The sequence below is a fragment of the Falco naumanni genome, chromosome 5, assembly GCF_017639655.2.
Source record: "Falco naumanni isolate bFalNau1 chromosome 5, bFalNau1.pat, whole genome shotgun sequence".
In the NCBI taxonomy this organism is placed as follows: Eukaryota; Metazoa; Chordata; class Aves; order Falconiformes; family Falconidae; genus Falco; species Falco naumanni.
The window spans coordinates 22,865,441-22,886,553 of NC_054058.1; the positions used below are offsets into that span (position 1 = coordinate 22,865,441).

The 21,113-nt window shown below is 42.4% G+C and overlaps 2 protein-coding genes across 3 annotated transcripts; both read right to left on the reverse strand.

The window, feature by feature from the left end:
* Positions 1-2,370: 2,370 nt before the first annotated feature.
* LOC121088452 (tubulin alpha-8 chain) lies at positions 2,371-6,018 on the reverse strand. 2 transcript variants are annotated; one of them, XM_040594548.1, is made up of 4 exons: positions 5,802-6,018; positions 4,958-5,106; positions 3,722-4,402; positions 2,371-2,885 (listed from the first exon to the last, which is right to left on the reverse strand). In XM_040594548.1, exons 1-4 carry the CDS (start codon positions 5,827-5,829, stop codon positions 2,598-2,600), a joined length of 1,146 nt encoding a protein of 381 aa, XP_040450482.1. In that variant the 5' UTR covers positions 5,830-6,018; the 3' UTR covers positions 2,371-2,597. The 2 variants fall into 2 exon arrangements, with proteins under 2 accessions (XP_040450482.1, XP_040450480.1); XM_040594546.1 differs by lacking the exon at positions 5,802-6,018 and having other exon boundaries at positions 4,958-5,177.
* Positions 5,910-21,105, reverse strand: LOC121088451 (tubulin alpha-4 chain-like). Its single transcript, XM_040594545.1, has 6 exons — positions 20,228-21,105; positions 18,519-18,732; positions 17,574-17,722; positions 16,490-17,170; positions 15,469-15,746; positions 5,910-6,024 (listed from the first exon to the last, which is right to left on the reverse strand). The coding sequence occupies exons 1-6, from the start codon at positions 20,228-20,230 to the stop codon at positions 5,979-5,981; spliced, it is 1,371 nt and encodes a 456-aa protein (XP_040450479.1). The 5' UTR covers positions 20,231-21,105; the 3' UTR covers positions 5,910-5,978.
* Between the last annotated feature and the right edge of the window lie 8 nt (positions 21,106-21,113).

A 21,113-nucleotide genomic window follows, 5' to 3' on the forward strand; every position in this document is an offset into this window, starting at 1 on the left:
CTGATGTCACTTGGCTGATTCAGCTTGAAGAACTAAAAGCTGAGAGGTGACCTCATTGCAGGCTACAGCTTCCTCAAGTTGGGCAGCAGAGGGGGAGGTGCTGATCTCCTCCCTCTGGTGACCAGCAATAGGGCATGAGGATATGGAATGAAGCTGCATTAAAGGAAGTTCAGATTGGACCTTAAGCAAAGGTTCTTCACTGAGAAGGTGGTTGGTCACTGGAAAAGGCTCCCTGAGGAAGTGGTCATGGCACCAGGCCTGTCGGAGTTCAAGGAGCATCTGGACAACAGTCTTAGTAGTTTGGTTTAGTTTTAAGTAGTTGTGTGAGGGGCAGAGAGGTCCCTTCCAATTTGACACACTCTATGATTCTGTGATTTACTTTGCCTAATGCAGCCCAGGATACCGTTCACCTTCTTTGCACCAAGGGTGCATTGCTGGCTCACGTTCAACTTGGTGTCCAAGGTTTTTTTGAACAAATTAAATGAGAGATAGTTCAAGCAGTAGGTCTTGGGCCAGTTCAGACTGGGCAAGATGTAAAGAATGTGCTCTGTACTGCAGCTGGGGAGAATGTCCCAACCTGGAGCCTCTGGCAGAAAGCATCAGGGGAAACTCGAGGACGACCTTTGGGTTTTTGGAGTCGGGAATATAAAGGATCTGAGGCCCTCTATACTCCAACTGAAAAAGAGATACTGGCAGCCTATGAAGGAGTTTGAGCCCCTTCAGAAGTAATTGGTACTGAAGCACAGTTCCTCTTGGCTTTTGAAAAGCTTCTTTCCAAATGTTTGACCCCCAGCATATATTGGTTTACGGGGTTGTTACTCCCCAGATGCGGGACTTTGCACTTCCCCTTGTTGAACTTCACAAGGTTCCTGTCAGCCCATTTCTCCAGCCTGTTAAAAGTCCCTCTAGATGGCAGCATGGTCCTCTGGTGTATCAGCCACTCCTCCTAATTTTGTGTCATCTGCAAACTTGCTGGGGATACCCTCTGCCCCATCACCCAGATCATTAGTAAAGATGTTGAACAGGACTGGATCCAGTATTGACCCTGGTGTACACTGCTAGTTAATGGCCTCCAACTAGACTTTGTGCCACTGATCACCACCTTCTGGGCCTGGCCATTCAGCCAGTTTTAAGTCCACCTCACTGTCTGCTCATCCACCCCATACTTCAAGACTTTCTCTATGAGGATCTTACAAGAAATAGTGTTGGAAACCCTGTTCAAGTCTAAGTAGACAAACATTTTCTCACTGTTCTCCCCTTTTCTACCAGGCCAGTTGTTCCATCAAAGAAGGTTATCAGTTTGGTCAAGCATGACTTCCCATTCGTGAATCCCTTCTGAGTAGTCCTGATTAATTTTTTCTTGTTCATGTGCCTGGAAACAGTTTCCAGGTTTAGCTGTGCCATAACCTTCCCAGGGACCAAGGTGGGACTGAGCAGCCTGTAGTTCCCTGGGTCCTCCTTCTTGCCCTTTTTGAAGATAGGAGTGACATTTGTTTTCCTCCAGTCTGTGGGCACTTCTCCCAATCACCATTATCAATCAAAGATTATCAAGAGTGGCCTTGCAATGATATCTGCCAGCTGCCTCAGCACTCATGAGTGCATCCCATCAGGGACCTAGACCTAGATAAAAAGTTACTGAGGGGTTTGCTAGTCAAGAAAAATTGTCATTGCCTAGCAAGATATGAATCCTGTAAATCTGAGATCTTTGACCACTGCTTTGAACTACCATTGAGTGAACATTCAAATGCCTGTATTGCAGACTCGCTTGTCCATGGTGCACTAAATAAAGATTGCCACAGATGGCACAGTGATCTGCTGGATAAAGCAGAGGTTGCTTCTTGCAGAGGAAGAACCATTCATGTAGATTAAGGAATACGGAAATTTTTCAGTAGGGATGATGCAAAAAAAGTGTTGGGTTTGTTTGGGGTTTTTTTTAGAAAAAGAGGGAAATCTCTCATTTAAATGGTTTCACAGAAACACAGGAAAAAATCTTAAGCCTGCTGCAGCTGTACCCAGTTAAAAAGGATATATGTTCTCACAACAGAGATGTTTGTCCCCCAAATGTGGAAAAAATGCGGTGCTTTAATATTTCTAAAGAAAATGTTTGCTTTATCAGAAATGGTGTTTCAGAGAAGAGAGAAATGTCCCTTTTAGGTCAGTCAGCTGAAGGTCAATGAGAAGACAATAAAGCTCAAAGCAGAGGACCTGTTTTCCTGTGCCCATTATTTTTTGACATGCCAAAAAAAAAAAAGGTGAAGGTATGTCAAATTAAAACTTTGAAAATTCTACTAATTCACTGTACTCCATTATAAGCTTGAAGGTATTGAATTGTAATTGGTTTAGCATGTGTATTATAGTTTGAAGAGACATTAAATGTGCAAGGAAGAAGAGCAAGTCTTTTGGCATTGCTGGGAGTGGTGGGCATTACTACAACTGATCATATCTTACAGGACAATTTATGGAATCAAAGATGTCTTTATATGACCCCTCCTAAATCTGTATATTACATACAAAAAAGGTGACCTAATGGTAGATACATGCAACAGAGTGATACAGAGACAATTCTGTGCTTACTAGGAACAAAGTGTATTTTAAAATTACTCCCCATCATTTTCTTCTTCAAATGAGTCAGTTCCTACTTCTTCATAGTCCTTCTCCAGGGCAGCCAGGTCCTCTCGGGCCTCTGCGAATTCTCCCTCCTCCATGCCTTCACCCACATACCAGTGCACAAAAGCTCTCTTGGCATACATCAGATCAAACTTGTGGTCGAGCCTTGCCCAAGCCTCTGCAATGGCTGTGGTGTTGCTCAGCATGCAGACTGCTCGCTGAACTTGGGCTAGGTCTCCACCAGGAACTACTGTAGGAGGCTGATAGTTGATCCCAACCTGGAAACAGGAATATGAGAGAAGGTTGTAAAAAGGCAAGAGTAGAAAACAGTCAAAGAGCTGAAAAAAATGTAGGTAAAGTTACAGAGGCTGGGGTAGAGTGTTGCCACCTTCAAAACTACCAGATGGCAAATGGCATAAAAAATAATAGTGTCATAAGCAGTAATGGTAATTACATAAACATACATGGTAATTTTATTATCTATATTATTCTTCTGTTTAATGCACACTGGCAACTTTGTAGCTTTCTTAACAAATATTCAACGCTGAACATACAGTTTCACCAAGATACTCTATAAAAACTAATGCAGAAAGTTGGTTCCCAGTTAAAAATTTCCATTCTTAAACCAGCTATTTGTGTGAAAAACTTTTTTCCACTGCTAATGTCTGTATTATTGTTGAAATCATGTTTCCCAACACTGCTAGGTAGCCAGCAGGGAGAGGCTATATAATATCTCTGGGTGAGGGGGTTAATGGACACATTCCCTAATATCAGCATTTCCTTTAATAGTTGTATTGGGTTTGGTGTTTCATTAGTTTTAGATGCTGCTTCAGAGGGAACACTAACTGGCTTTTCTAAAATTCAGATCTGAAAGGAATTCTTCTTTAAATTTTAACTCATATGCACTTCAGATTTCCACTTACGTAACTATTTAGAGTCTGTGTCAATGGGGTGTCCAAAGGAGAAAAGGTACATTTTATATAAATGCATCTTTCTTAAGTTCATTCATCTCACAAGTGGGAAACACACCAGGTCAAAAACTTAAATGAAGGTTTCTGCTAGACTGGACTTGCCCTTTGAACATTCAAGAGAAGTTCATGGCAGCCCTGCTCACCTTGAAGCCCGTTGGACACCAGTCAACAAACTGGATAGTTCTTTTGGTCTTGATGGCAGCAATTGCTACGTTGACATCTTTGGGAACTACGTCACCACGGTAGAGCATGCAGCAGGCCATGTACTTCCCGTGTCTCGGGTCACACTTCACCATCTGGTTGTTGGGCTCAAAGCAGGAGCTGGTGATTTCAGCCACCGAGAGCTGCTCGTGATATGCTCTGTCGCAGGAGATGATGGGAGCGTAGGTCACTAAGGGGAAGTGGATGCGCGGGTAGGGTACCAGGTTTGTCTGGAACTCTGTCAGATCCACATTGAGGGCACCATCAAAGCGCAGCGAGGCAGTGATGGAGGAGACAATCTGGCTGATGAGGCGGTTAAGGTTAGTGTAAGTGGGGCGCTCGATGTCCAGATTTCGGCGGCAGATGTCATAGATGGCCTCATTATCCACCATGAATGCGCAGTCCGAGTGCTCCAGGGTGGTGTGTGTGGTCAGGATGGAATTGTAGGGCTCCACCACAGCGGTGGAGACCTGAGGGGCTGGGTAGATGGCAAACTCCAGTTTGGACTTCTTCCCGTAATCCACGGAGAGGCGTTCCATCAGTAAGGAGGTAAAGCCAGAGCCGGTACCCCCACCAAAGCTGTGGAAGATCAGGAATCCTTGCAGCCCAGAACAGGCATCAGTCTAGAAAGTGAAAAAGAAGGTAAAAGAATAGGGGCTGAAGAAGAATGAAAAGATTTCATCTACTGCATGGACTTATTCTGAGCTGAAGGAGAGGGCAGCCACCAGCAATACCCAGCATAGATTTCATGTCAGGTTTTCTTGAGAAAGGGCTGGTGTGATAATCCCATGCTTTACTTTCCTCACTGGCTCAACTTATGACATAAAATCAGACTCTCATCTGTGGAGCTTCTCCCTCTGAACTTCACAATTCTTTTAGATAGTCTAGCTGAAACCAGCAAGGTAAAACTGCCTAATTCACCCTTTTATATCAGTATTGGTGTGCTAGGGCTGTGCTAATAATGGTAAATTACATATTCACAAGCACTTTTTAAGAAATCTGGAGGCATACAGCTGGAAAGGAACTACTGTGCTTCTCTCCCTTGGACTAGTAATGATGCCTCTGTGTCTTGCAATCTCTTTTCTAAACCATTAGTATTTGTAGTTAACAAGCTATCTATTCTACATTTCTTTCTTCTGCCAAATCCAAACCTCTGTTTCAAAACTACTGGGACTTACCAGCTTACGGACACGATCAAGCACCATATCAATGCTTTCTTTGCCAATGGTGTAGTGGCCACGTGCATAGTTATTAGCTGCGTCTTCCTTCCCAGTGATCAGTTGTTCTGGATGAAAAAGCTCCCGGAAGGTGCCAGCCCTCACTTCATCTGAACAAGAAAGAGAAATTGTAAGAAGCTGCATGGCTGTGCTCCAGTGCCAACAAGTTCTGGTTGTTGTTGCTCTTCATGCAAGCTTTTATTCACAGGAGGTCATGACCCCCAAAACCAGATGTTGATGGAGAAGGGAGCTGTCTCCTAAGCATTTTTTTTCATTGTTGCATTCTGTTGATTTATACTGCAGCTTGTATCGAGCCACAGAAGTTGTTATCTTCTCATGAACCTGTTAGTTGTACAGCCTGTACCCACATGAGGACAAGTCACCAGAAAGAAAGTGTGAAGATGATCAGGTTCCCCCAGGTGCCCCAATTTTTAGACATCCTTCTTTTCCTGGAGGAAAACGGTTGGGCTCCCACTGTGAATCTGAATCAGAGAAAAGCAGAATTCAAATGGCAAAAATGCCACAATAAAAAAAAACCCAAAAGTTAAATATTTATGCAAGGGAAGTCATACAAACCATGCGTACTAGCTGTCAGACTGCTGGGGATCCTGCTGTTCCTATGTTTTTAACACCTGTGACAGAATCTGGTATTCTGTGTCATGAGAAAATTAATTTCATGCTATCTAGTAGTAGACCAAGATACAAGGAGTGTGCTGCTTTGTACCAGTGGACACTGGTGGCACACCATGGTGACAGTAGGAAGAGTAAGCTCTTCTCTGTTTTCCAGGTTTATTTCTGTACTGACCTACTACAGTTGGTTCCAAGTCCACCATTACAGCCCGTGGCACATGCTTCCCAGTGACTGTTTCGTTGAAAAATGTGGTAAAAGAGTCATCATAGTTGAGATTGTCCTGCAGATTCTTGAAGGTGCCATCTGGCTGAATGCCATGCTCCAGGCAGAAGAGCTCCCAGCACGCGTTTCCTATCTGAACTCCAGCCTGGCCAACATGAATAGAGATGCACTCACGCTATGGGGAGAGAGCAGAGACAAGGTCAGAAAAGCCAGTGCACATTACTGTTCCTTATTCCTAATTGTAACTTTTGCCTAGTGTATTCTTTTCCAAAAAAAAAAAAAAGGTGAATTGTCACTGTCAGCATTCCATTTGGCTGTTCAGCTCCCTGACCACAATGAGACTGTACATATACACACCAGACACTAGGACGATTCTTCAAAAAATTGGCATCTATGTGCTGTAATATATGGACACATGAAAACAGGCAGGAAAAAAAATAATTTCAGTTACACCCAGCTTTCCTCCTATAGATTGGCCCTGCTGAGGAGCACATCCCAGTTCAGTTTATTTTTACTCCTGGCTGGAACCTGACACAGCCATGTGGTATCCTTCAACCTTATGTAACCCAAGACAGGTGATGTCTCTTGATCCTTTTACCCTCTGATAGCAGGCTAGGGTGGAAACCTGGAAGAACTGCTTTAAGCAATATTCACCTCCGGAAATTATTTCAGATTCTCTCAGTTGAAACAAATGTTCCTTCAAGCTCCTGAGCAGCTATGAATTTTACATTGCAGGTCCACTGCTTATTCAGGCAGCGTCATTGCAATATAGCATGTCTATTTGCCTAATTCTGAGCACTGTTTCTGTGGCAGCCAGGAACTTTAATAGAAAGAAAACAGCATATGTAACAGCAGGCTAAAATAGGCAGGTGCTAATTGCTCCAAAATCCTTTATACTTAAGAGTACAGGAGTATGAAGGACCTGGTGCTAGAATTCAGAAGCTCAGAAAAAGGCTTATAAAGCAGATACTTCTGGTGTTGTAACTATCAGGACTAACTCAGGTGTAGTGAAAGGCAGGTTTTTATGGAGAGAGTGGTTTCAGGCATGTGGAGTTTTTCAGCATCAGTTTCTGCTTTGAAACAATTGTAATTAAAGCTTTCTGAGCTCTGTCTTTATGATCTCGATGGCCCTGTCTATACTAGGGAGTAAGAAAAGGTCAGATCATAGTGCTGAACACTGGCCTGTGACTGCCTGTGCTGATTGATAATTAGCACACCCTCTGGCACGGTTTTGGCTTGTGCCAGTTCATACTTTTCCAGACGATGTTTGGGCACCATTCAGAATACAACTCATTGTCACTCAGTGAGCAGCTCACTGACCACTGCCTAGCTTTGGAGAGGGAAAGAAAATTCAGATGCCTAAATATGAAGCAGGCCATGCTACCTGGCTTCAAGGCCAGAGAATGGTCCTTGCTCATTATTTATTTTGCAATATCAAATTTAAAGCATATCCAATGACTTAATATCAGATTTTACCAGTTAGCTTTAAAAAAATAATAATCTTGTAACTGCTTACTCTGCAAAATCATACTGTGACCTCACAGTAAAATGCATCTTCCCCAAAATCTAAATCCTCAGGCAGAATGTGTGACTAGCCACATCTCTGGAGCAGTGTTTTGGTTTGGTGTTTGGTTTTTTTCCCCACAAATTGGCATGCATTTATGTTTTAGAAATATAACTAAAGATATTTTTTCAGAAGCAAGTGGAATTTAAGAAGTCACTGCTGCCCCAGTTAGCTATCCTCAGAAGTTCAAATGAATGTGGAAGGCCAATTTAAATATTTCATTTAATGAAATGTATTATTTCTATTTGTGAGTGGCTGACTGCAAATGCATACGCAGCAGTGTATGTAATGTGCTCTCAAGTGTGCTTGCACAACCCTGTTTTCCTCAACTAAGTTGTGCAAAAGTATCTGAATTGTTTGAGTGATGATGAGGCTTCGTAGGTCAGTGTGTTGCAGGGGAGTTGCAATCTGGATGCAGGATTACTCAGGAGACGCTGAAGGTGTATTTGGGCTTAGAGATTTCAGTTAAATGCTGATTTTGCATAGGACAGGCTCCTGCTTTTGTTTTAAATCCCAATGTGAACTTGTGAGGCTGGAAGCAAGAAAAAAAAAGTTTTTTCCTTTTAAATCAGGCAATAAAGCCAAGTGACTTTTTAAAATATCATCTTGTAGAGCAAAACTGCAAGTCAAGCAATACTTTGAACCTGAAGAGCTGCTTTGCTCTGTTTCTCAGATCAGTAGAGGAATTGGTCTGTTTTTTTGCAGATGGAACAAGTGAATGTTGCCTTAGAAAGCTATCATTGTAAAACTTAATATAGGACCACAGCTGGAGACTGCAGAACCAGTTCCTTTCCTTTTAGACTGAGGTTTCAGCTGTGCTAGTTTGAAGCAGTATCTCCATCCTGCCTTTTAAGCCAGGCCTCATGCCATGTTCCTGCCTTCAGCTCCCATTCTCCTACCCCAGCAGCAATTTGGAAATATTCTGACAAGGAGAGAAGACAGTAAAAAAGATGTTTCTAATTTTTCATAATAAACAGCTTTAAAATAGGTATCGGACTTTTACTAGGGAAGAGAGTGGGCCTTCTTTAGAGTCACAGGCAGAGTAAACTGATCTCTACGTGATATTTGAATTTGGAGCCTACTCTGAACTCATGTTTCATATCCCATCACTAATATACTAGGAGCTGTCTTACAAATTACCTGACTTTTTATGTATCAAGAGACAGTAGAAAGAACCAGGTCCTTTGTGAAACTAAATGTAGGACAGCTTTAACTCTATTACAAAAACAGAATACTACCTGGTTTAAGTATTTACTGTACAAAGGCAGACTAATCTTCCAGCTATTCCCAAAACTTACTCGCTACCCCTATGTCTGCCTTAAGGCACGGGAGCCTGTAGAAGTATGTGTCTTGCTTGCAAACTGGGCGCTGTCATTTTGGACTTGCAGCTGCACTGGCAGAAAATAACATAGTTCTCTGCACCAAAATAAGACTTGGTGCTAGACATAAACTGGGGTACAAGGTGAAATGGATTTTTCACATTTTAAGAGGTTTTGAGAGATTTCTACAGATTTTTAATAACCCCCCAAATCTTAAAAATTAAGGGCCTTTTTTACTTAAACACATACTCATATAAAAACATTCAAGCTCTCCAGAAACACAGATGTATACACTGTATAGCTATGAACAGTACAGCCATTGTGGCTAAATTAATTTAAAACTGACACAAAGGTAACTTCTGTTTTATTTCTTAAAAAAATATTATCTCACTTGAAAATGAACCTGTGTTGAGAAAATACAGTCACAACAGAAAATACGAAAAAGCTAAGGCTCCAGATTTAATTTATCTTATAATTCCACCAATTAGAGACTCTGAAGAAAACGTTGGTTCACCATGCCTTACAGCTCCAGTGAGATCTTCTGGCACTCTTTTCCCATCCTCTTACGTAGCAATTGGTGTGTGAGATCAGGGTTTTCTGGCACAAACCGCTGATAACAGCAGCAGATCCCCCTGCCTTCCCTCACCCGCGGTTCTCCTGGTCCCCGGATGACTGGTGTTCCCACATCCCCCTTACCATGGTGTCTCCAGTGGTGCTTCCTTCCCTTTCGGATCAGCGGTGGCAGGTCTTTGCAGGAACCAGCTCTGGGCTGCAGGGTAGATGGCAGCCCGGGCCCAGCACCCTGCACCTGCTGCTGCGCTTCAGTGTCATAACGTGGTGGGGAATAGGTCACCGACTCCGCAGCTCTGCCTGCCACATCGCTGCCTCCTGCCCTCCCCGCCACCCCATGTATGCAAATTCATCCAGACAAGCAGGGCTCAGGTATTTCACAGATTTCACATTTAGTCCCTCTTGGTTTTGCATGCTTATTAAATCTCAGTGTGACCATGTAACATGCCGTACACTATACTTTCTAACACCTGAGTATTACACATATCTATCACCTACAGAACACAACCCATCCCAGTTCCCTGTTCTGCCAGTATGTGCATGTGTAGACAAAAGCCACTCCTAAATTCCAATACAGAAGCACAGGAAGACATAAGAATGCAAATGAATGGAAAACAGAAGGACAGAGGAAGAAACAAAAATAGAGAACTGGAAAGTAAATATAATTACCATTGTGAAGTGTGCTCTACCAGTGTTCTTAAATGCTGGCCTGACTTCTTTCTGTCCTTACTCCAGCTGCCTCTCTATTAATGTTTCAATTTACTTCTATTGCTTCCCTTTCCATGTACAGTCATCTGGGCTGTCAGCAGCATGGGACAGCATTCAGTACAGACTCTATCTCATCTGTCCAAACAGAGAAAGAAATTTGATTCTATTGCAGTGCTTATTGCAAGACATAGCTGGAGGCATCACACAAACGTTCCCACACCAAATTAGGGAAGTTGCCTCCACCGCTGTATTGTTTGCTCCTTCTGCACTAGCTCAGCATTGGAAAGCAGCAGCTTCTCTCAGTGGAGAATTCCTCGTGTTTGCAACTCCTACATAACAAGGAGGATGGCATGCTTAATTGCTTGAATATGAGTATTATGTGTCCTCTGACTTTATAAACATACTGATTATTATTATGTTTAATCAGTAGAAATTGAAATACACAATTCCTAAAATTTAGGTTAATCTACTTTGACATGATGGTATTAATAGATCGTTCTGCCACTGTTGGCAGCCAGAATCTAAGTATCTTCTCCAACTAATGCCTACATTTTAACAGTGTGAAATAGTTCATACTGTTTTTTATAAACTCACATTTACTTTGGTATAGTCTTCATTTTGCTGATTTTTACATAAACCTGCAAATCACTACTCTGATTTTGGCTGGGAAAAGCTAGAGATTTCTGGAGCCACAAATATTTTTTACAGAGGAAGAATTCCCATGATAATTTCTATCTGTTGATTTGTTTAAGCTGAGTCCCACACTTCTCTGGAAAACTATCAGATCATTGCTTTGAGACACAAATAGGTTGTTCTAGTGTTCTTCTTCCAATGGAATGGGTAACACTCCAGAAAATCTGAAATGTTAATGCTTGTGGCTTCGCCAAATGTGAAGCTCTGTGCAGAGAATCACCTCAGGAAAAAGTCTCACAGCAAATACTTCGAGCAATCTACCACCCAAATCCTCTTAGGTACTCTTTGAGTCAACATGTCAGATCTAACAGCTACAAAACCTAAAAGAGGTCTGTATTTGCAGCTTAGTCCATTGCTGCCTTTTCTCTGCTCTTCCATTGCCTGCCTCCTCTCTTCTGAAACAGGCAGTGAGAGCACTTTTGGGAGTCAGTGTTAATCATTCCTCTCTCCACCCCGCTCAAACTCAACTGTCCCAGGACCCATAGACTCACCAATTTTGGGTTGCCACACTGAACAGAACCTCACCAGTCAAAAACTTCCAGGGAGCAGGGAGTGACAGAGTCTTGAGTGGTGTCCCTTCTCCCTAGAATCAATTGAACTTGAAGAATGTTGGGATGACCCAGGTTACTATTTTTCCCTTTCTCACACATGCACAGCTAAGAAAAAGGCCTTTGCAAATCTGCTTTAGACCAAAGAGAGTGCTTGACCTGCTCTGTCTTGAGATAGCCCATGAACTCAAGTGCTGGAGATACGTGCTGGTCTGGGGTGAAGGCCAGACATAGATATAAAAATTCTGAGGAAGACTTGGGCACACTGTTTTTCATGAGGCTTCCTTATGTTGCTCTGTCCACCTGTGTTGTGGAGTGCTTGGACAGAAAACCCTCAGCCTAGATACAGAGGGTAACCTGAAAGCGCAGTGTGGAACTGTGCTCCCAGGTACCGGTGAGTTTTGTGGACTCCAGAGTTGGCCTCTGGGCTCTACTTCATGAGGCAGATATGTCTTGGACCTGGATTCTCAGAAAGCCATCTTGCTTGATGCTGGCATTCAACCTGTGTGGGCAGATGTTGATCTTGTAAGGGCACGTCTCTGTCCTGCACGGAACAGGCTTGAAACATGCCCGACACAGAAAGGGTTGGTAGCCCAGCCACCTGGTCAAGACCTGCCCCCTTCAGCTTTTACCTTGTGACACGGTAGATGATGACAAGGGCTAAATAGGGCTGATTATAAAAAAGCTCTGCCATGGAGTCCTGAGGTGTGCAAATAAGTGAATTTGGCATGAGTGCTAGGGTGGTTTCACTGGTACTGCCAGGGGGCTCGTGAATAGCCCTTGCGCCTCAGGATGATGCGCAGCCTGCATGCAGCTGGGATGGTTTGGACATTCTCTGAGGGTTTCTCATGTGCACATGGACTGGGTGTTGTGCCATAGGTGCCCTCCAGGTCAATGCAACAGGGCAAAGGAGTTGTGAGTTATCATCTCCAATTGTTTATGATACTATCAAAATCAGCCTCTTAGAGGGATTTTTTAAAAAAAATCTTAACATGGCCATACAAACCCTGAACTCTGTCTCTATTTAAAAATAGACACATCTCTGCAAATAGCATTTGTGAATAATCCAGAGCTTAGAAGTACTGTTGTCATGGTTTAACCACAGCTGACAACTAAGCACCACACAGCCTCTCACTCACTCCCCCTCAGTGGGATGGGGGAGAGAATTGGAAAAGTGAGAAAACTCCTGGGCTCAGATAAAGTCAGTTCAACAGGTAAAGCAAAAGCCACGCACGCTAGCAAAGCAAACCAAGGAATTCATTCACTACTTCCTGTCGGCAGGCAGGTGTTTAGCCATCCTCAAGAAAGCAGGGCTCCATCTCCTGTAACAGTTACTTTAGAAGACAAAAACCATCAGTCCAAATATCCCCCCACTCCTTCTTCCCCCAGCTATATATGCTGAGCCTGATGTCGTATGGTGACCGTATCCCTTTGGTCTATTGGGGTCAGCTGTCCCAGTTTGTCCCCTCCCAACTTCTTGTGCACCACAAACCTACTCACTGGTGGGGTGGTATGAGAAGCAGAAGAGGCCTTGGCTCTGTGTAAGCATTGCTCAGAAATAATTATTTTATTATTATGATTATTTTTATTGTTGTTGTTGTTATATGATAATACATCCCTATATTATCAACACTGTGTCCAGCACAAACCCCAAACACAGCCCATACTAGCTACTAGGAAAAAAATTAACTCTACCTCAGCCAAAACCAGCACAACTTGGCACCAGATCCCAGGCCAAGAAAACCAGTAAGTCCTGTGATCTATCAGTTCTGTTCTGGCTAAAGAGCAAAATCCATCAACAGGCAAATGAAGGAGAGTCAACTTCTTTGTCTCCTCTACCAGATGTGCATCACTCCCTACAGACTGGCTACCTAAGTAACTCACCAGTAGTGGCAGAGTAGTGGATTATTTTAGAACAGTAACATGCTATCTTACAAAACACTGCAGTCCTAAGAAGGTCTTTGGTGATCGTACAAAAACCTCTTTTGCTTTTTGTAAGTGTGTAAAGTGTGTGTAAAGTGAAAGTCTTTGCATTCCCACACATTATAATACCTTCTCACGTTAGGTATCAGTAAAGATACAAATGTTTCCCTGTGTTCTCTCTGTCATTCTGTTGCCACCTGCTGGGAGAATTGACAGCATCTCAGTTCAGGTATTTCTGAAATCCCAAAGTTGAGTTATTCAGTACCTGCATAAAACTGCTATACTGATAAAATACTGGCTTTCAGGCATTACGCCTGCAACAGAGAACTGTGCTATGTACTTTTAAAAATACTTTTAAATAACAAAAATTAAGTACATATTGGGGTACAGTTTCAAGAGTTCTCTCCTTTTTGGTAAAAACTGTAATACAATTTTTTTTTCTAGATACATTAAAAATTACAGAATTAGATCTGGACTTGCTGAATTATCTCCCCTAATTATAGTTTCTACTATAAAGGTCAGCCATTCATTTTGCAGATAAAAAGACCAACTACATCAGTGATGTTTCTGGATGTGCCTGCTTTTCTCTATGACGTTTTAGCAAACCTAATACAAACAGCTTTACCAGAAAGGGGACAGGGGACAACACTCCTCAACAGCTTGGGCAAAACATAATGCATTTCTGTAGCCCTGCTGGAGTTATATGCCATGAGTATATGTTTCAGTGAAAACATGGATTTTTTAAAAAATAAATTTACGAAAGATCAATAGTAAATCCTGCACTGAAATAACAGTGCTATACATTTGGTCTCTAGGGTGTCTCTGTTTCATCACTGTTAAGGGAAACCTTCCAGATAACCATAAGCAAGCTGGACACACATGGCAAAGTCAGCACAACAGGCTTATTGTCTTGCTGCAGGCATTGTTCAAGCACAGGGCTGCTCAACAGGTACCCCCAAATGGACACCATTTTCTTTGCCTTCGATTACCTTTCTCTTGCTTCCACCCCAGTCCTAAACAGAGACACACACCACTTTTTCACCACTGGCCCTGTTCTGCTAATTTTACACCTTTAGTTGACAATTTCAGCTTCAGTTAGTACCCCCAGTAAGCCAACACCCCGTTCACTTTCAGTTGATATCTTACACTCAAGGTGGGGTTCCCCCAAAACTCCCCTTTCATTATATGTAACACCCAGTAGCTTCTCCTGCCATTACCGCATTACTTTAGACACAGGTTCGGACTGGCCAGCTGTGTTTCCTGTTCTGTTATCTGCAAAATCCAGCAGTTTCTCTTGTTATCCCATCAGTTTAACCTCAGGCCATGGCTGGCCACCTGCCTACATGCCTTAAAAATATATTGTTCTAAAACCCTAAAACAATGGGAATATATAAAAATATACCTTACAAAGACTTAAGCTGTGAAGTCATAGCTGCTGTTCTTAGACATCCCACCTATACCTACCACACACATTTTTTGTCACAGTTCTGATTTATTGTCGTCTCAGTAAGTCTGATGGAGCTGGTAATGCTTCTGTCCTGCATGCCACAAGCTGGTCATTTTAAGGCCCTCAGCTGTTACAGATTATGTCCAGTTAGCAGTTCCAACAGAACTGTCAGCATGCTTGCACCTCCAGACCAATCCAGTTGTGATTGTTAGACAAGTTGCTGCACAAGCATGGTGTGCTCTGAACCCCTGATGAAGCTAAGAGTACCTGAACTGGGCCCCTGCTCATGGCAGCTGGCCAGATCACACCTTCTAACCAGCCCATGCTGTGGACTTCTGTAGAAACAAGGGCACTGGGACAAGCTTTATGTTCTTGGCACCCAACAGAGTTCTCGCTGCATCTGACAGCTTTACAAACATTATGTTTTGAATTTGTATGAAATAAAGATCGAGCATTGTAGGGATCTTCTCCTTACATAGTGTCCGTAGCAATTACGGGGGACATTTTGAAGCACAAGTTCTTCAATGTTACAGCTACACAACTCTACCTTTGTACTGAATAAATGACAGTATAGATGACACAGATCCTTTCAGGATATATTAGCAAAAACACTGAAGCCAGTCACCCTCTGAGGCAAAGTGATTAATGATATAAAGTAAATAATGGTCATATATTCTGCATTTACTGTCTTATAATCTTAAGTGGAGAACTCATCCTATTATAAGTCTACTAAACGGCAATGGACTTGGTGTGTGCAAGACAAGCAGAAATGCAGCCACATGAAAAAAGACACAGAGACAATCGTAAGCACAGAAAAGGGGAGGGTGAATTTTAAGATTCTTCTCACTCATTTTCTTCTTCAAATGAGTCAGTTCCTGCTTCTTCATAGTCCTTCTCCAGGGCAGCCAAGTCCTCTCGGGCCTCTTCAAATTCTCCCTCCTCCATGCCTTCACCCACATACCAGTGCACAAAAGCTCTCTTGGCATACATCAGATCAAACTTGTGGTCGAGCTTTGCCCAAGCCTCTGCAATGGCTGTGTTGCTGCTTAGCATGCAGACTGCTCGCTCAGCCTGGGCTAGCTCGCCTCCTGGTGTAACTCTAGGAGGCTGATAGTTGATCCCAACCTGCAAATAACAACAGGAAAGATGGAGGAATAAAAAGAGTTATGAGAAAATGGACAAAATTTAAACAGGGTAGGAAAATTGTAAAACCATTGGTGGGGGAAGGAAAAGAGGTAGGAAAAAACCTGAATCACATCAGTATTAAGTCTAATGTGATTCAAGCTACTATTTTGTGCACAAGCCAACTCCTTATCCTCACTCAAGGGGAATCAAAAAACAGAACTGAGAGATCAAATTGAACTAGACCCTAAATGAAGAAAAGCTTATAAAAATATGTCAGTATGCATGGAAGAATTTGGGACAAGGAAAGAATCTCTTTGCGGACTGATGTAGAAATGTTTCACTTGTCAACAAAATATTATTGATAACTTTGGGGGTTTTTTTTGTTTAGTTGGTTTGTTTTTTTAAATCTCATAAAGGACAGTGTCAATGTCTTCAGATTATAAGCCTTACCTTGATCTTCTTCTAAAATGCAATTTTTTTAAGTTTGAAGGTTATAGGGTTGACATTTTCCTGCTACTGAATACAGAAATACTGTATATGTTTCCATTTATTTAAAAATTTAGCAGTCTGTGTCAATGGGGTGTCCAAAGGAGAAAAGGTACATTTTATATAAATGCATCTTTCTTATGTTCATTCATCTCACAAGTGGGAAACACACCAGGTCAAAAACTTAAATGAAGGTTTCTGCTAGACTGGACTTGCCCTTTGAACATTCAAGAGAAGTTCATGGCAGCCCTGCTCACCTTGAAGCCCATTGGACACCAGTCAACAAACTGGATAGTTCTTTTGGTCTTGATGGCAGCAATTGCTACGTTGACATCTTTGGGAACTACGTCACCACGGTAGAGCATGCAGCAGGCCATGTACTTCCCGTGTCTCGGGTCACACTTCACCATCTGGTTGTTGGGCTCAAAGCAGGAGCTGGTGATTTCAGCCACCGAGAGCTGCTCGTGATATGCTCTGTCGCAGGAGATGATGGGAGCGTAGGTCACTAAGGGGAAGTGGATGCGCGGGTAGGGTACCAGGTTTGTCTGGAACTCTGTCAGATCCACATTGAGGGCACCATCAAAGCGCAGCGAGGCAGTGATGGAGGAGACAATCTGGCTGATGAGGCGGTTAAGGTTAGTGTAAGTGGGGCGCTCGATGTCCAGATTTCGGCGGCAGATGTCATAGATGGCCTCATTATCCACCATGAAGGTGCAGTCTGAGTGCTCCAGGGTGGTGTGTGTGGTCAGGATGGAATTGTAGGGCTCCACCACAGCGGTGGAGACCTGAGGGGCTGGGTAGATGGCAAACTCCAGTTTGGACTTCTTCCCGTAATCCACGGAGAGGCGTTCCATCAGTAAGGAGGTAAAGCCAGAGCCGGTACCCCCACCAAAGCTGTGGAAGATCAGGAATCCTTGCAGCTCAGAACAGGCATCAGCCTGAAAGCCAACAGGAAACATGAAAGAGTAAGTGAACGTATCTTTAAATTACACCCTGAAATAGAGACAGCAAATACGCCCAGTGCACAGTACAAAAACCATCAGTTCTCCCAGAAAACTCTCAATGCATGTTTTCCTCTAAATCTCTAGCTAGAGTACCAAAAGAGCGGTATTGATTTTTTTCTTTACAATAGGAATGCTATAACAATATTTGAGGTTTTCCACTTAAGTCTTTCATTCATATAAAAAGTAAGAAAGAAAATCCAGGACTTGCATTTCTCTGTTCTGAGCCAATGACAGTAGTAAAAGCAAAATGAGAGCTACTATCCAAAAAAAAATTTATGTGGTGTTTATTTCCCCTCCCATCCTCCCAAGGTCTTGCTTCCAATGTAATAGTACACACCAGCTTGCGGATACTATCTAATGCCAGGTCAATTTTGTCTTTGCCAATGGTGTAGTGGCCACGTGCATAGTTATTAGCTGCATCTTCCTTCCCAGTGATCAGTTGTTCTGGATGAAAAAGCTCCCGGAAGGTGCCAGCCCTCACTTCATCTGAACAAGAAAGAGAAAAAGCATAAGCTTGGAAGAGATAATTCACCAAAGTTGATGATATTTGCAAAACAAACGGAACATTTTATGTTAGCATAAAATGGTATGGAAGACGTGTTATGTTGAAAAACAAAGTATGGAAGTGAGGAGTTATCATCTGAGATGTTCTCAGTTTTGAAAAGAAGAAAAAAAAAGAAGGGGACTGTGCTGCAAATGTAAGTTGCTGTGTTATACAAGCAAATTAATTTATCAAACGAGGGCTGTGCCATGCTGTTGTAGAATTTCAGCTCTACAGACTGATCAGATGAAGATTCATCAGAACCTTCAGGGGAATGACTGGAAAAAAGGAGACTTGCAAGAGTAAACAGTGGTTTCCCCTGAAAATCTCTGAGGACACTTCTGTTGTCTGATTCCTTATGCTCCTCTCTTACATCTGAATGCGAGGAAAGCATTTTCCATCAGTTAACAAAGGAAAAATACCACCACACACCAAAAAAAAGACCAGAAAGGATTATCTTTAAGAAAGCTAAATTGTACTCATAACCAGTGGAGGTTTAAACAGTAAATTTCTGAGTGTATTATTAGTAGAGCACCATGACAGAGTGCAGTCTGGTTTTCATCTTTGACTGAGAATAACAGAGCATTTAGTAATACCTGGTATTGAAAAATTAAAACCTGTACGTTTTGCCTCTATGTTGGAGTCATCCCCCATGGTAAGGGCATTTGCCCTGCTATTCAGTGATCTGAACTTTGGCACCCAGAAGAGTTAATTAATTTCCAAGATGAGTTCTATACTGACCTATTACAGTTTGTTCCAAGTCCACCATAACAGCCCGGGCCATGTATCTGCTAGAGCTTGTCTCTCTGAAGAATGTGGCTAAAGAGTCATCATTGCTGGGTTGGTTGATGAAGGTGCCATTTGGCTGAATGCCGTGCTCCAGACAGAAGAGTTCCCAACAGGCGTTGCCGATTTGAACTCCACTTTGGCCAATGTGAAGAGAGATGCACTCGCGCTGAAAGGGGAGGGAAACGGTGAGAAGAACCAGTGAATATCCTAAAAGTCTGTAAGCTGATCTTACCTGAAACCCCAAATCAACCAGCAATTACAAAGTTTTCCATAAGACTGGAATTAATGGAAAATATTCTAACACTTATTTACAAGTAGGAAGAAAAATATTTTGCTGGGCATAGAAAGAAACAATAATCACAGCAGCTAGAGATGTGTAGCCATGCCTACACATGGTGTACAGTGCACAGATCTACAGGTAGAGTGCACGTAAGTCCAGAGACAAAAACTGTGTACAGGTATGCAAAATAAACAACAATAGGTCCCAGCTAATGAGCCAAGTCCAGTTATCCAGGCCAAGACACAGCTATATTGCCTTATTGATATATAGATAACTATCTTCTGATCTCTCAACCTTCCATTAAACTTGTGTTGGACAGGTAGAAGACAGGTTTGTAGAAATTAAAAGAAAGAGAGTTAAAGTGCTTTTAGTACCTCAATTAATTTCAGCTGCTAGTTGTTTTGGTCCATTCCCTGGGTACTTTAAATTCAGTTTGTGAACAGTTAACTTGATACTCAAGAGGACTTGGTACTCCTTTACATGTTAGACTAAAGTAACTTCCTGAGAAATCCTTCTCATACATACACTTCTGTAATCATGGCTGCTCAGTCAATAACCAGTTTCTAAATTGTTCATTACTGTGTCATGCACATAGTTTAATAACAGAAATCTGAACCACAAAATACGGTATATTTTAAAAGAAAAAGAAGCGTGTCTCCTGTAGATTGCTATGCAGACTCCCAAGTACCGTGAATGTAATGCAGGGGTCCTCAAACTACAGCCCGCGGGCTGGATACAGCCCCTCAGGGTCCTCAATCCGGCCCCCGGTATTTACAGACCCCCCCGCCGGGGGTTGGGGGGGAAACCAAGCAGCCGCAGATGACTGCCTGCCACTGCATCCGCGCACCGGCCCCCTGGTTAAAAAGTTTGAGGACCCCTGATGTAATGGGTTCTCTCAAAAACACTCTTATTGGACATGGTATATTTAAATATGAATCTTTTGGCAGATGATTCCACCCAGTCTTACAGAGTATCTAGGGAATTGTCCCCATTTCTTTGCTCCTAATTTCACTACTCACAAGCTAGTAGGAAAAGGCCATTAATACAGGGTTAAAATACTGTATTCAAAGTACATCCAGAGAAGTTTCTACTCAAAAAGAAAAAAAAGCTCCAACTCCATCCTTCTTTTGCTGCATATGACTTCCCTTATAATAAATTTATTAACATAAATGTAGCTGTACATCTTGGACTCTAGATTTGTTTACCAAGAAGCTAATACAATAGTTTGTATACTGTGAGCAATATTTGTTGCCTCCAAAATAAAACAAAAAAAGTCACATCAACCTCCCCGCCTTCACTCAGATCTTGATCAGAGTAGGGGGGATACAAGGCCAAATTCATTGCTCATTGCCTTATAAAATAACCCAATTCTTTTCTTTACCATGGCTTCTCCTGTGTGCTTCCCTTCTTGGTTGGTAGTAGCAGCTCTGGTTACTGATGCAGACTGGTGCAAGGTGGCAGGGCATCCACACCTCACTGGCAGGGGCTCCACAGCATCACAACATAGGCAGGAGAGATCATAATCTCTCCCAGGCAACTGTCTCAGTCCACCCACTCACCTGTTACACCAGCAGCCAGCTTTGCGTGCATTCACCTACAGAGAGGACCCAGCCCTCAAGTCTGCTCTTAAGCAAGTCTTCCCAGTTAATTCTGCAAGCTAAACCTTGAGCATTTTTTTAAAAAAGAAAATTTATAACTGGTATTACTAATCAGAATTTTAACACATATGGAGTGTCTTTATAAATAACAGGTTTCCTTTCTTAAAACTGACAACTGATGAATATGCTACTGGTAACTCATTTAAAAGATCATTAACCATTTCAAAATTTCTTAATTTACACATTCAAAAGGTGACATCATTTTAAAATGGTGTCTTTTTGACAAAGGTGACTGTAGATGAATCGTGGACATGGAGTTAACTTGCCTAAATTCCACTGACTGAAATGAGTTGGGAACAGGTTGAACAGCAAGGAATTCCACTTGACTATCCGATCACCTGTAGACAAGGTACACAGGATTATCTTCTTGCCTCCCGGTGCTAAGACACCAAACCTCATCTTTCTGCCAGCCATTCCTTATTTTTGTGACCACTGTTCATCTGATAATAAACAACTGTTCAGCCTTTCAGCTGCTTACAATATGGGCCAATACAATACATCTTGCTTGCATCTAGCAAGAAGATGGCAAAACGAGAAAGCAGAACTATAATTTGCTCTTATACCTGGAGTTACTAGCAGAGAGTTCACATACACACAGCATACATGCAC